Source organism: Numenius arquata, chromosome 6 (assembly GCF_964106895.1).
Source record: "Numenius arquata chromosome 6, bNumArq3.hap1.1, whole genome shotgun sequence".
Lineage (NCBI taxonomy): Eukaryota > Metazoa > Chordata > Aves > Charadriiformes > Scolopacidae > Numenius > Numenius arquata.
In genome coordinates this window covers 64,059,465-64,071,529 of record NC_133581.1, presented here as the reverse complement: position 1 = coordinate 64,071,529, position 12,065 = coordinate 64,059,465, and the positions used below count along the sequence as shown (strand labels likewise).

At 46.7% G+C, this 12,065-nt stretch overlaps 1 protein-coding gene across 3 annotated transcripts in view; it reads left to right on the top strand.

The window, feature by feature from the left end:
- Positions 1-2,163: 2,163 nt before the first annotated feature.
- Positions 2,164-12,065, top strand: part of FOXN3 (forkhead box N3) — a 127,564-nt gene continuing 117,662 nt past the window's right edge. For 2 of the 3 annotated variants that reach the window (XM_074148807.1, XM_074148806.1), the window contains exon 1: positions 2,164-2,720. In XM_074148807.1, the coding sequence (XP_074004908.1) occupies positions 2,178-2,720 (543 nt within the window). In that variant the 5' untranslated portion in view covers positions 2,164-2,177. The remainder of the gene's footprint in view (positions 2,721-12,065) is intronic. The other variant, XM_074148808.1, reaches the window with a different exon arrangement.

The window sequence follows — 12,065 nt, the reverse complement described above, 5'->3', positions numbered from 1 at the left end:
ACGGATTAAAAATGTTCGCCCAACTGCGGGCTCTCATGTGACCGGCGCTCCTTTGTCTGGCGGCGGGGCGCCGCGGCAGCCGACACGGGCCTCGTTAACACACACACACACACGCCGCCCCCCCCCCCCCCCATACACACACACCGGGCGCAGCCACGACCGGGCCCCGCCAGCGTGGGAGGGCAGCCCCAGGCACTCCTTACTCCCGTCCCGCTGGGAACGGCTCTCCGGCCGGGCTCCCCCGGGCCTCCCTGCGGGCACCGGTGGCCGGCCCGAGCGGGGCTGCGGGGTGCCGCGGCCGCCCGCTCACCCCCGGCAGCCGTGAGGACGGCGGCCCGGAGAGAGGGGGGAAAAGGAAAGAAAGAGGGGAGAAAAAAAAAAAGGGGGAGGGGGGGGGATGGTATGATACGGCCCTTTGGGAGGGTACTGGCAAATAAGCAAATTAAACAGAAAGAGAGCAACGTGTTGTCATAGCAACAGTGCAATTAAATTACTTTACTGTCAGCCATCATATAATTTTCCTGTTTAGAAGCTCATGGGACGTAACTTCCATTTGGAGTCAAAGTTGAGCGTGCGGGGTAGGTCGGCGGTGCCGGTGCCCCGGCGGTGCTGGCGTTTGCCTTCTGGCTGTGCTGGCGGCCGGTTTGAAAGCTGGCTACCGGGACCTGCAGAAGTTTGGCCTCCCGGTGTTTATATCTGCCTCGGTGTTTTTTTCCTCTTCCAGGTACTTGTGTAAAACCACACACGTTCGCTGAGCTGTGGTGGGTGATGGTGTGTATTAATGGGCTTCTGCGCATAAAAGTTCTGTATGTTTCTTTTTTAGCACAGGCTGCTTTGGTGTAAAGTGTTTCTAGAAAGACCTGAGGAACTTTCCTCTTTCACTTTTGCCCTTTTGTAACAGCTAAAATAAAGTCCGTCGTTTCTCTTTTCCCAGAATGGCTATCTTGCTCTTTTTTTCCTGTAATAGGTGGTTCATTCTGGTGTTACCACTAGGTTTTTCTCCCTTCGTTTACAGTATCGACTGTATGACTGCGTGACTTCAGGGAACTGCTGAGGATATGTTTTAGATACAGGGAATCATTTTGATCATGTTCAACGTTCGTGCAGGAAGATTCGTCGTTTATAGATCTGTTATTAACCCTTTCCTGTTTTTATTTCACTGCTGTTCACATCTCCAGACCTAGATCCTGGCAGTTTTACTGTCTGGAGTACTGCAGGAGAAGCTAAAGGAGCCTGTCTCCTGCTTCTGAAGTAGAATTATTGGGCTCCTGTCTGCTGTTTTTGAGTTGGGCAGGCGCCCGACTTCACCCAGCCTCTGAAGGGCTCATGTCCTCCTGAATATCACCGCTCACAGATATTCCCCACACCGGGGCCTGCAGCTCGTCCCACCTCTCCCAGGCCGCTGCTGAACATCACAGCAGTCTTTCTGACTCTGTTTTCTACCGTGTTTGAAATACAGCTCAGCTTATGTTAAAATCTTCTCTGTTTACATACATTTTTAAAGTGCTCTATTCCTCTGGCACATGTTTCCCCGTGTCTTGGCCCTGGTCCCAAAACTACTGTGCTTTGCTTTCCCTCCTCTCTTCTCCCACCCTTGCTGGGTTTGAAGTTCTGCTGTCATTTCTGAGTTTTGTTGCAACTGCGACTGTAGTCAGATTGGATGCTCGTCTGCCGCAGTCTTTAGCCAGAGTGACTTTAATCATGGTGCTGTTGTATTGTCCTCAAAAGTCAAACAGCTGAACTTAATCTGAAGCAACTGGCCTTAAGCCCCTCTTTTTTTTTTTTTTTTTTTTAATTTTTTTAGTTTACATGCTTATTAAAGCGATACAATCGGAGTATTCAATGATTCGATACACATATTCATCATTAAAGGGACATGTCTTTAGGATTTCCTGTGTGGGGCTTCATGTACATGCAGAACCGAGGTGTATCGGGATTATGGTTTTATTCCATCAGATGAAATTTCTTCCTTCTCCTGACTTTCGATAATTTTACTTCACAGCTGCGGGTGAGTGTTTATGCGAGTCTGTCATTTTTAATGCAGATGGTAAAAGACCCAGTGACCAGTTAGGGCAAAGCTGTCAAAATGTTATGCAGTATGTTTTCATGAGCTTACTTTTCTCTCTGTTTCTTTCTCCCCTTCCTTTGGATTCCGTCTCCCAGGAGCTGCTGTCTAAATGGGTCCAGTCATGCCTCCCAGTAAGAAGCCAGAGGGCTCAGGAATTAGCGTTCCCAGCGGATTGAGCCAACGTTACCAAGATAGCGATATATCAAAGGCACTTCACGATGACGAGGACCTAGATTTCTCTTTGCCTGCCATCAGATTAGATAAAGGGGCCATGGAAGATGAAGAACTAACTAATTTGAACTGGTTACATGAGAGCAAGAACTTGCTGAAAAGCTTTGGGGACTCGGTGTTACGGAGCGTTAGCCCCGTTCAGGACATCGGTGATGACACGCCGCCGTCTCCTGCCCACTCTGACATGCCCTACGATGCCAAGCAGAACCCCAACTGCAAACCTCCTTACTCCTTTAGCTGCCTCATATTTATGGCCATCGAGGACTCGCCAACCAAAAGACTGCCCGTAAAGGATATATACAACTGGATCTTGGAACACTTTCCCTATTTTGCAAACGCACCCACTGGATGGAAAAATTCTGTGAGACATAATCTGTCCTTGAATAAGTGTTTTAAGAAAGTGGACAAAGACAGAAGTCAGGTAAGTTTGGAACTATGGAAACCTGTCCGTATTCCCTGTCCGTAACAGGGAAATGCAGAATACGCAATGCTGTCCCTGGTAACGTAGCTCATTAAATTCAGAGAGCAAACATTTCTTTAGCATGGCTCATTCTGATTTTATTAAATTCATTGTCTAGACATCTGTAAGAAAGTACTCGGGGTGTGTGTGTGTGTTTTTTTTTCTTTTCCCCCCAGCTGGTGTCTTCATGCATAGTGGTTAAATATTGTTTTTGGTTATCATGCTGTGGTAATGGTTTCCAGCTATACTAGATGAATGTAATCATGTTATAAATAGGCTGCTTGCTGTTCTTGGCTTATACAAATGTATAGTGAAAGGGTATGCCTTATGTAAGAGTCCATCGCTTTTTCCCTAGTCTGTGTTGTAATCTGAGAAAACTTCTTTCTTTTAAACAAACAGAAGTAGTTCTGAATTTCAGTGATGAAGCTTTGTTCCATTTCAGGCAGGTTTTTAGAGAAAGTCTTCAAAGAGAGGAAACGGGTCTGGCACCAAAGGTGAAAGTTACCAGTCACCGAGATGTCAGTCACTCTCTCCCTGGGCTCATGTCACTTCTGCGACTGGTGCGGTGGCAGAAGCCTGGGGAGCACATTTTTGCTTTGGGATCTCTGTTGTTGTCGCCTGGTTTCGTTGCTGAATCCTCAGTGGCGTCTGGAGGAGGAGGCTGTGTGCGAGGGAAATGGGAAGCGAGCCGTGGAGGCAGTCCCTCTACCGCCTGGGTCTGCCTAGGGAGCGGGTATTGGTTTCCGAAGGGGACAGTCTCCAGAATCAGTGCTCTGGATGAATCTTTGGCAAAGTACGAGTATACCGATAAAAAATATCAGCTTGCAGATTAATTTCACAGGCCTCCTCACAGGTTAGTGAAATAAATAGCAGGTAAAATCGCATCACTGACCGTCTGTCTCTAAAACTGGCTGAAGATCAGAAAGTGGACGCTTTCTCCTGGCAGAAACAATAGATGCACTCAACTTTTGTATTTCAGTGAAGTAAATGCCGTGATTGTCTTGTAACTGGTTACCCTGAAAGTAGACTTCTGTTGGTGGTGCTGTTCTCCCTATTTTGTGTGTGATTTAACTTTAAATGCTGTGGAATAGGAGCTCAAGTAGCTCTAGAGGAAGAGTCATACATTATCCTAAACTACCAACTTTTCGTTTTAGATTCCTTAACTTTCTTTTCTCTGAAACTTTCATTTTTTTTAAACGATTGACACTTTTTATCTTCTTTTTTTTTAAATGTTATTCCCCGGAATCCACTGTCCACATATTGCTGATCACACACTGTATGTTGGTATTTTTATAAATTAGTTGCTGTGAAAGATTGTGTGTGAGATTAAAAAACCCTGTTCCTGAACTGGATCTTGTTTTGTGTAAAGCGGAGTCTTAAATTCTTGTTTGGAAGTGAGACTGTAATAACAAGTGCCACACCAGACTTCTGTGATCCTGTCCCAGACCGTAAGAAACCTTCACACAATATATTTAAAAAAAAAAAAACAAACAAAACCAAATATTGTAACTGGCAAGGCATGTGTTTAGCGCTGCCGTTTGTGTTTTGTTCTGTCCCTCTTCCTTTGTTTACAAGTTGACTATTTAGATTACGGCTTCCTTCCTAGGAGGAACTTGTCTTCATGTCTATCTGTCAAATGCCCGGCGGTCTGCTGAGCTCCTATGAACAATGCCACCACGCGCTGCTGCTCCGCAGGGAAGTGGCGGAGCACAATGCATGACTAGTCACCCACGTCTTGACTCCGTGATTAGAGCCATGGTTACACAGCCAGACAACAAGGTGTGGTGGGAGGCCTTGCCTACACCAGTAACGGGGTGGGGTTTTATTCATTCCTGGAAAATCCCAGGTTTACGAGAGAGAATTTCTCCCGTCTCCTGGAGATGGTAATAACTGCAGGTAGCCAGCATTAAGGTGAATGAGATGACAATCTCAAGTGTAAAATGCACCAAGGCAGGTCGTTTAAATCCCCTGCTGGGTTTCTTCTCATGTCCTGGCCAAGGGAGGTGGCAGACAGAGTCCTGAGCGCAGAATTGGCAGTTGGTCAGACTTGCTGAATCAGGTGCTTGACAGCTAATTGCGGACTTGGAAAGCAGTAAACATCAACTGCTGGCTTTGAAAATACCTTCCTGTGTGTGCACGCACACGCTTGGGGTTGTTTCGAGTCCCTTGCAGCAAGCATCTCTGCTGGTCAGAAGGAAGGTCTCCATCTAAAGGGTTCTCTGGGTTTGGGCTGGGGCTCAGGGCGGGGTAAGGGGGGGACTCTCCTCTGTAAGGAATTCTTCCGTTCCACTTCTTCCCCTTTGCAGGTAGAATCTTCAGATTGCAGGTTTGCAGTCTGCCTGTCTTACCGTTTTTATGTGGGGGGAAAAAAAAAAAAAGGCATTTAGGAGCTGGGATGTTAGAAAATGCTAACAAGATGGGCTCTGAAACATGTGCGGTGCGGGGGGAAGGAGTTAATCAGTGCTGGGAATCGCAGGCGTTTGCCGGTTGATGTGCATTGACACATTGTGAAAAGCTAGAAGCTTTTTCCTCTCATAGTTGTGCTTCCCAGCGTTTGTTTGCGTAGCCTTTCAGTAATCGTTTTTCTAAAAAAAGTTCTGCTGAACACTTAATTCTTTTTTGAATTCTCTCTGCATAGTAGTTTTCTCAATCTTGGGTTCCACTAATTTATATTCATGGGGCTAAATATGTATTTAAAGTAGGCAGCTTTTTCTGCCTGCGTATGAATGCTTGCGTTTCCCGATGGGAGAATCCTTGTAACAGGAAAAGAAAAAAGAAAAAAAGGCTGTATCCTTTGAGTTCTCGTCTTTCCCTGTCCTGGTGCTTCTAGGTCTGGTGTGGAATGCCAGGAAAAGCCATTTTTCTCCTCGGATTTGTTCATGCACTGCTGCTGCTCCACTTCAGCTGCAGTGCCATCAGGCTTACCTGGCGAGCCCACAGAGTGACTGTTCATGTAACTTTGCTGTGAGGCTGATCTCCGGGATGGAGACAACCGGGCTGAAGAAGGGAAAATGCTGAGCCCTTGATTGTACAAACCCCTTTGCATTGAGCTCAGCAGTTTAATAATAGTTGGCCAGAGTGTGAAGTATCACATGACGGGGAGTGGATGAGGAGTTCCCTGGCTTTGTTTATACTGCTGGACCTGTGAATTCAGTCATTCAGATTAATCCTATTGTGAACGTACAGATCTAAATGTCCTCTAGTGTGTGTCCCATTTAGTACAGCCCGTTAGCCCATGACTTCCCTGACTTCCCTACCATCTGGTCCTTGGCTATAGAGAGGAATTTTTCTTGTATATGTGTCTCCATAGCAACGAGTTTGCAGTTGATATGGAAAGTAAGCAGTTGCCCTAGCAACGGAGTTACTGATGTGGCAGCTTCTCTGCTTGCAGGGAAAGGGCTAAGCTAGTTCAGACGCATTATGTAGGTTTGCTGTAATTATAGCTGCGCCCACTAGTGCTGCTCTAGCTAAGGGTCTGTGGAAAAAAATTTGTTATAAACCCTATTCTCCCCTCCACCTCCCCCTTCAAGATTTATTTTATTCGCGTAGGGATTCCTGCTTGGAACAAAGGCTGGTAGGATTGTATTTTCAGGGCACGTGATACGTCTGTGCCTTTTATGAATGCAAACTTTCTGGGTCATTATTATCAAATGAGTGAATGAGGGGAGAGGATGTTTGACCCCCGTTGGCTTCTCAGAGATTTTTTTTGTCTCAGTGAGCAGCCCCTGGTGACAGAAGCCAGGGCTCTCATCCCATGCTCCTTTCTGCCATCTTTTCCCTGGTCTGTGCTTCTTCAGGCATCCATCCTGTCGAGGGTTCCTCTTTGTGTCTGCTCTGCGTTGTCTGAGATAGGGAAACACACACATGCTCCTGGCTGCGTGCACGCTGAAGAAATTTCAAGTCTCTTAAAGGTTTGTTTGGCACTCGTGCTGAGGGACGTCTCAATAAAAATGTAATGAGGGTAAAGGATATGTTTATGGGGACGGGAGAAGAAAATTCTCCTCGCTTGATGTGGAAGTTATTCTTAGAAGTACGTGGTCCATAACTGGGTCATGGAGATCCAGCCAGGCTCCTCCTCCGTCTGGAGCAGGCTCTCAGATCTGAGGACTCCCGAATGGTCCTCGGGCTCTGCGAGAGCCGGCGTCCAACTCATCCTGGTCTAATGCACTGCCCCCATAAGAGCTGTGTCAGGGCACCTGAGGAGAGCCCTTGGTGGGGGGGGGACCCTTTGGACACAGGAGACTTTTCAGGAGTACCCCCGCCAATGTCTTTCTTCTGATGTGATAATGTCTGGGCTTTTGACAGGTAAAAACCCTGCAGAAAGATAAGCACTAGCTGGAGTGAGAGGAAAAGGAGCCTGCCTGTTCTTCCCTAGAATCTCCTAATCCAATCTGCATATACACAAAGGCGAGGGACCAGGGACCCTGTCCTCCCTCTTTTAACGCTATTATTCGGGAATATTTCAGAGGAGTGTGAAAGCTCAGCAGCACTCTGGGGATAGGAATGATCTCTTCCGTTTTTAATATTGTTATCACCTAGACTCACCCAAATAACACAAGCTCAGGATTTCACTGCGTTTATAACATCTGGTGAAGCTAAAGTGTCAAAAAAACCCCAAACAAACCAACCAACCTAAACAACAAAACAACCCCTCAGATTCATGTTAAAGACTTCAGGTGATGTTGACTCCATTAATAAAACAATACCCTAAATAAGCTGGTCCAACTGTTAATTTCCCAAATTGTTAAAAGCAGGTGTTGTGTTTTGAAGCTGGAATTCATCTGGTTTAACTCAAAAGTCCATTTTGTTACACCCAGTCCATCGTATTAAAAATCTCTCTAGTATCAGAAATTTTCACCTCAAATTGGTATTTAGAGAAATAAGGGTCATCTCATTCCAGAGCAGTCATTAAAGTCTCTAGAACCATACTGTAATATGGGATTTCCAGATACCAGACGATTTATGAAAGAGCTTTTCCTGAACCCTTTGAGTTTTGTTTTTGAAGTGCAAACCCAAGAAATTATACCAAATATTTAAATAATAGATTTCCTAGAGCTGTGCGTGGAAATAAGAACGCTTCGGTTTCACTGGCTTCCAGCTGGTTGACTTTACATCAGAGCTTACTCTTTGGAGCTGAGTCTGCCTGTATTAACTGGTTTAGAGCTGTACAAAGCATAATCAGTTCTTTTTCAAATAATGATGAAGAGCTGGCAATCGGGAGGGTCCTCTGAACCTTTATATCTGAGGTATTTACGTTATCTTGTTCTTGGTTAAGATAGCCCATGGCCAGGCGCCCGGCTGGGTAACTGGGGTGTTAGTTGCACATTGACAGGCTGTTGACCTACCAGAGGGGACTGGGTACTTAGGTTACGTTAGCTGGAGTAACTGGTCGTGTCTGTGCTCCTAGCCCCCAGCAAAGACAATTTGAAGCGAGTTAAGCAGCACTGAGAGAGCCCAGACAGAAAAGCGGGAGTGAGCCGTTCTTTACCCGTTGGGCTCGGGCTGTGGTGGGGCCGATGAGTCTGTTTTTCAGTTCACACCTCCCTTGCTCCTGGCCGTTTGCTGTGACACCTTCCCGGCACAGGAACTTTTTTATTTCTGTGACAAACCACAGATCTGGTCAGGGATCTGATCTGGCTAGATTTTCATCTTCCCCTCTTTTTTTTAACTCTTGAGTTGCTTTTCAGCTTAATTCCCTGATTCAAGTCACGGCACCGTCCAACAGAACAGTTGTGCCAAGATGATGAAGGGAGTGGAGATGATGGTGAGGCTGGGGAATACCTCCGGTTGGGATTGCGGAGGAGGTAGGGATTGCCATTCCTGACTGAAGGAAGGCCTAGTAGAGGCTGGCAGCTGCAGGGAGAGCTACCACAAGGTAAAGAGAAAAGAACTTTAAATACAATGAGAGGCTTTCTTCTGCTGGAGACGTTTTCCCTGGGAGCAGGACTGTGCTATTTGTTTTCCAGGTGGCCTCTGTCGGTGGCTCTTTGTGGTGTTTTACAGGTGATTTAAAGAAATCAAAGTCTGGGCTGCCACCATCAGGCATGGTCCCTGCCCAACCTTGCTGCTTGGTCCCTTTGCTGGGGGACTCGACCCATCTGGGGTTGCATTGCCAGCCCCTCTTAAGCTCTTACTTGCACATGTGCCAGCACACCATGAGCAGACTGAAAACTACTTGTGTTTATTTTCGTTGGCGTTATTTTTCAGTGGGTGAGTTTAGTTGGGTTCATTTTCAGCTCCCTGCTTAGCTCCTGGTTGCTGTGGTCAGAGGAGCACCGGTGTCAGCACAGGCCGTGGGCTCAGCTCTGTTTAATCTGGCATGAAACCCTGCCCGCGGCTCTCAGCCAGCTCCGAGCTGACCCGGCGGCAGCGGGAGGAGGTGGGGAAGGGAAGGGGCAGAAGATGCTCTTACCTTCGAGAGCACAGACTGCAACGTGGGTGAAATGGTCCTAGGAAAAGCACGCAGGGATATGTGTGCACATCTATGTTGTCTTGGCTTTGCAGGGTTTATTTCTTTCCGTTGTCCAAAGGCTTTAATGTTGGCAGGAGGGGTGGCTTTGAGTGATGCAGTGCAGTGGGTACTCTGAAAAGCTATTATGGAAAAGGGAAGGATGTCCATAAGATCAGTGGTCAGGCTTTTCCGTGCTGCTGCCTTTGCGTCCTCATCAGCAGGTAGGTTTCTTCCTAATAGTCAGGGAGCTAACGAGCTGCCCTTGTCACTGCCAGCAAGGGAAGCATGGATCCCTGGGTCCACGCTCCGGTTTGAGCACAGGAGGCCTCGCTGATGATGGGGCTGGAGTATGTGCGTACACAGGAGCGTTTCACGTGTCCATTAACGAACACTGGCCCATGGGGGGATCACCGTGAAGCTCCTGTGGTGGTATCAAGACATGCCCCTGAGCACCAGGCCTGCAAGGGCAGCTGCATTTCCTCCAATTGTGGCTGAACATCGGGTGAACTGGACTTGCTGGTCTGACCGAGGGTGCACCCTTCTGTCTTGTGCTTCGGTTCTTCAACAAAACATCAAAGAATCCATTTTAATTACAAAATATGTGTCCCTTAGACTTCCTCCTTCCTTTCCTAAAAGGGAAGTGTTTTACGTTGGCTGAAAGAGCACAGCAAATTGTGCTGCGTGGCTTCTTTTCCTGGGTGAAGGCCTCGTGAAAAAGCGTTTTAAAAGACTTGATTGTAATTGAGCAGTTGAAAATAATTGAAGAGTTGAAAATACTCTTCAAGCAGCCTGAAGTAGCCATTGAGCTGCTGGAGAAGCTTCCTCGCCTTGCTCTGGTTTCAGGCAGTTGCTGCATCCCACTCGCTGAGCCAGGCAGCTGAAGCCTTCTCTCATTCCTGTGGCAGCTCCGCGTTCCCAGTAAAGTCATTCAGGTGACTGGCCCGGTGGGGTCTGAGGAGCCGTCTCCAGGCTGCTCGTAACCACCTGTGCTGTCTTCAGCTAATTGCTGTATCTTCATCATAAACCTAGTTAAAACAAATGAACGGTCCAGGCCAACACAAGCTGGAATCCTCATGAAAAAGGGATCCGGCGTGACTCTATTTTTAATTTGTTGGTATTTGTGTGTTGGTCAGTGGTGGCTCAGCGTGCAGAAGTAATTGAGTTCTCTCATTTCGAGACCGGGCAGACCATTGCTCGATGAGGTCGTGGTGCAAGCACCGTACGTAGCTATAACAAAGCAATATGTGACGCTGCAGTTAGTCTTGTGAACACAGATTTGCTTAAAAAAAGCCCCACGTGGCTGCCTCTGGTTAAGTTTTGCTCAGTAAAGCATCTAGGGAAAGACTGTGCTGCATGCCTATATGTTATTTCTTAAGCTAATAAAGATTTCCATCTCTAAGTATTTGCTTTTATCTTTTGATTCATAATCTGGTATTTTGAAGCAGCGTAAGTCAAGTCTCCTGTCTTCTGGGCAAAGGAAGATACTGAAGAAAGTTTGCTCTAGTGAGACGCATATAAATCCTGCTGTTTTTCTGGAACTTCTGGTTTAAGTCAGTTTGTTATTAAGTAGTTTAAGAACAATGAGATTCTGCTTTATTCACTAGTAGCAGCTGGCTTGTGATGATTCAGTGTTTAAGTTTTGATCTCAAGGAAAAAACTGTTTAATTTTGCTTCCTAACATCTATCATTCAATCTAATTCCACGTTAGTTTCAGTCTCCTTCCCAACCATTCCCCACCCGCTCTGGTGTCCCAGAGCTGGCCAAAAGCAGGGCTCCCGTGCTGCACCAGAACTGGGAAGTCATTACAGGTGGGCTGGGGGAGAGGGAAGGTTCCAAAATCGATTGTCTGGCAGTGTTTGACTGACAAGCAGCAGAGAAGCACAGACAGCTTATGTGTCCCTGGTCCTTGATGCTTGTTGCTCTGACATCTTGAAAGGTAAAATGGATCCTGTACGTCTGCTTGAATGCTTGTATCAGTCTTGTATCTTAGTTTTTCTGACTTAATTCTTGTGTGTTTTCTCTGATTTGGAGGAATTCAGGCACAGAAGTTATACTGTATGTTTTCTTTAGTTATGGAGGCAAAGGCGGTTCTTGTGAAGGAGCAGAGATGTTGCTCTTGGACAGTGTCCCTGTGGATAGCTGCTGGGACGCTCGCCGGTCAGCAGTCTGGCTGGCCCGGGACTAACTGGCCTTGGAGGTGAGGGCAAGGAGCGTCTTCCTCAACTGTGCTGCTTTTGGTGAGAGCTCCCTGAGATGTTTCCCCTTTGAGCAAAGTAAGTGTCCAGGACTGAAGTTCACAGCAATTCTCAACTTTAATTACACCAGGGAGCACAGAATGCCACGCTCTGCCAGGTCATTGTGTCCATGGTTCCTCTTAGCCTGCCCTCATCTTACTGATTAAGTGGCTGGAGCTGCTGAGATGCCTGGTAGTTGAGATACTGCACCCACATCGCTACTGGGTCTGGTCATTTAGTGCAGATTATTCTCCAGAAAAGATAACCACAGTTTTATTACCATTGCAATAAACACATTTATTTATGTCTGGATGCTGACAAGATTTATCTACTTGCTGGCAACTCAGCTGGCTTCTACAAAGTCCTTGATTTCTTGTAGCTGTCAGTGGTGTCAAACTCGTCAATGATAGAGGTCATGTAAGATAAGCAACAGTAGGGAGGAAGAAGGGGAGTGACCTTCCTACTCTGGCATAATTTTTTTTCCTCCTGAATTTTTGGTAGGTCACTATTGGCCCTCCTTAGCCTGGAACATTACTTGTTTTCTTCTGTTCTTCCACCAGTTTGGACTCTTGACTTCGAGGAGCTGCTTTTGATTTACTCTTGAGTAAACGAGCAGAATTG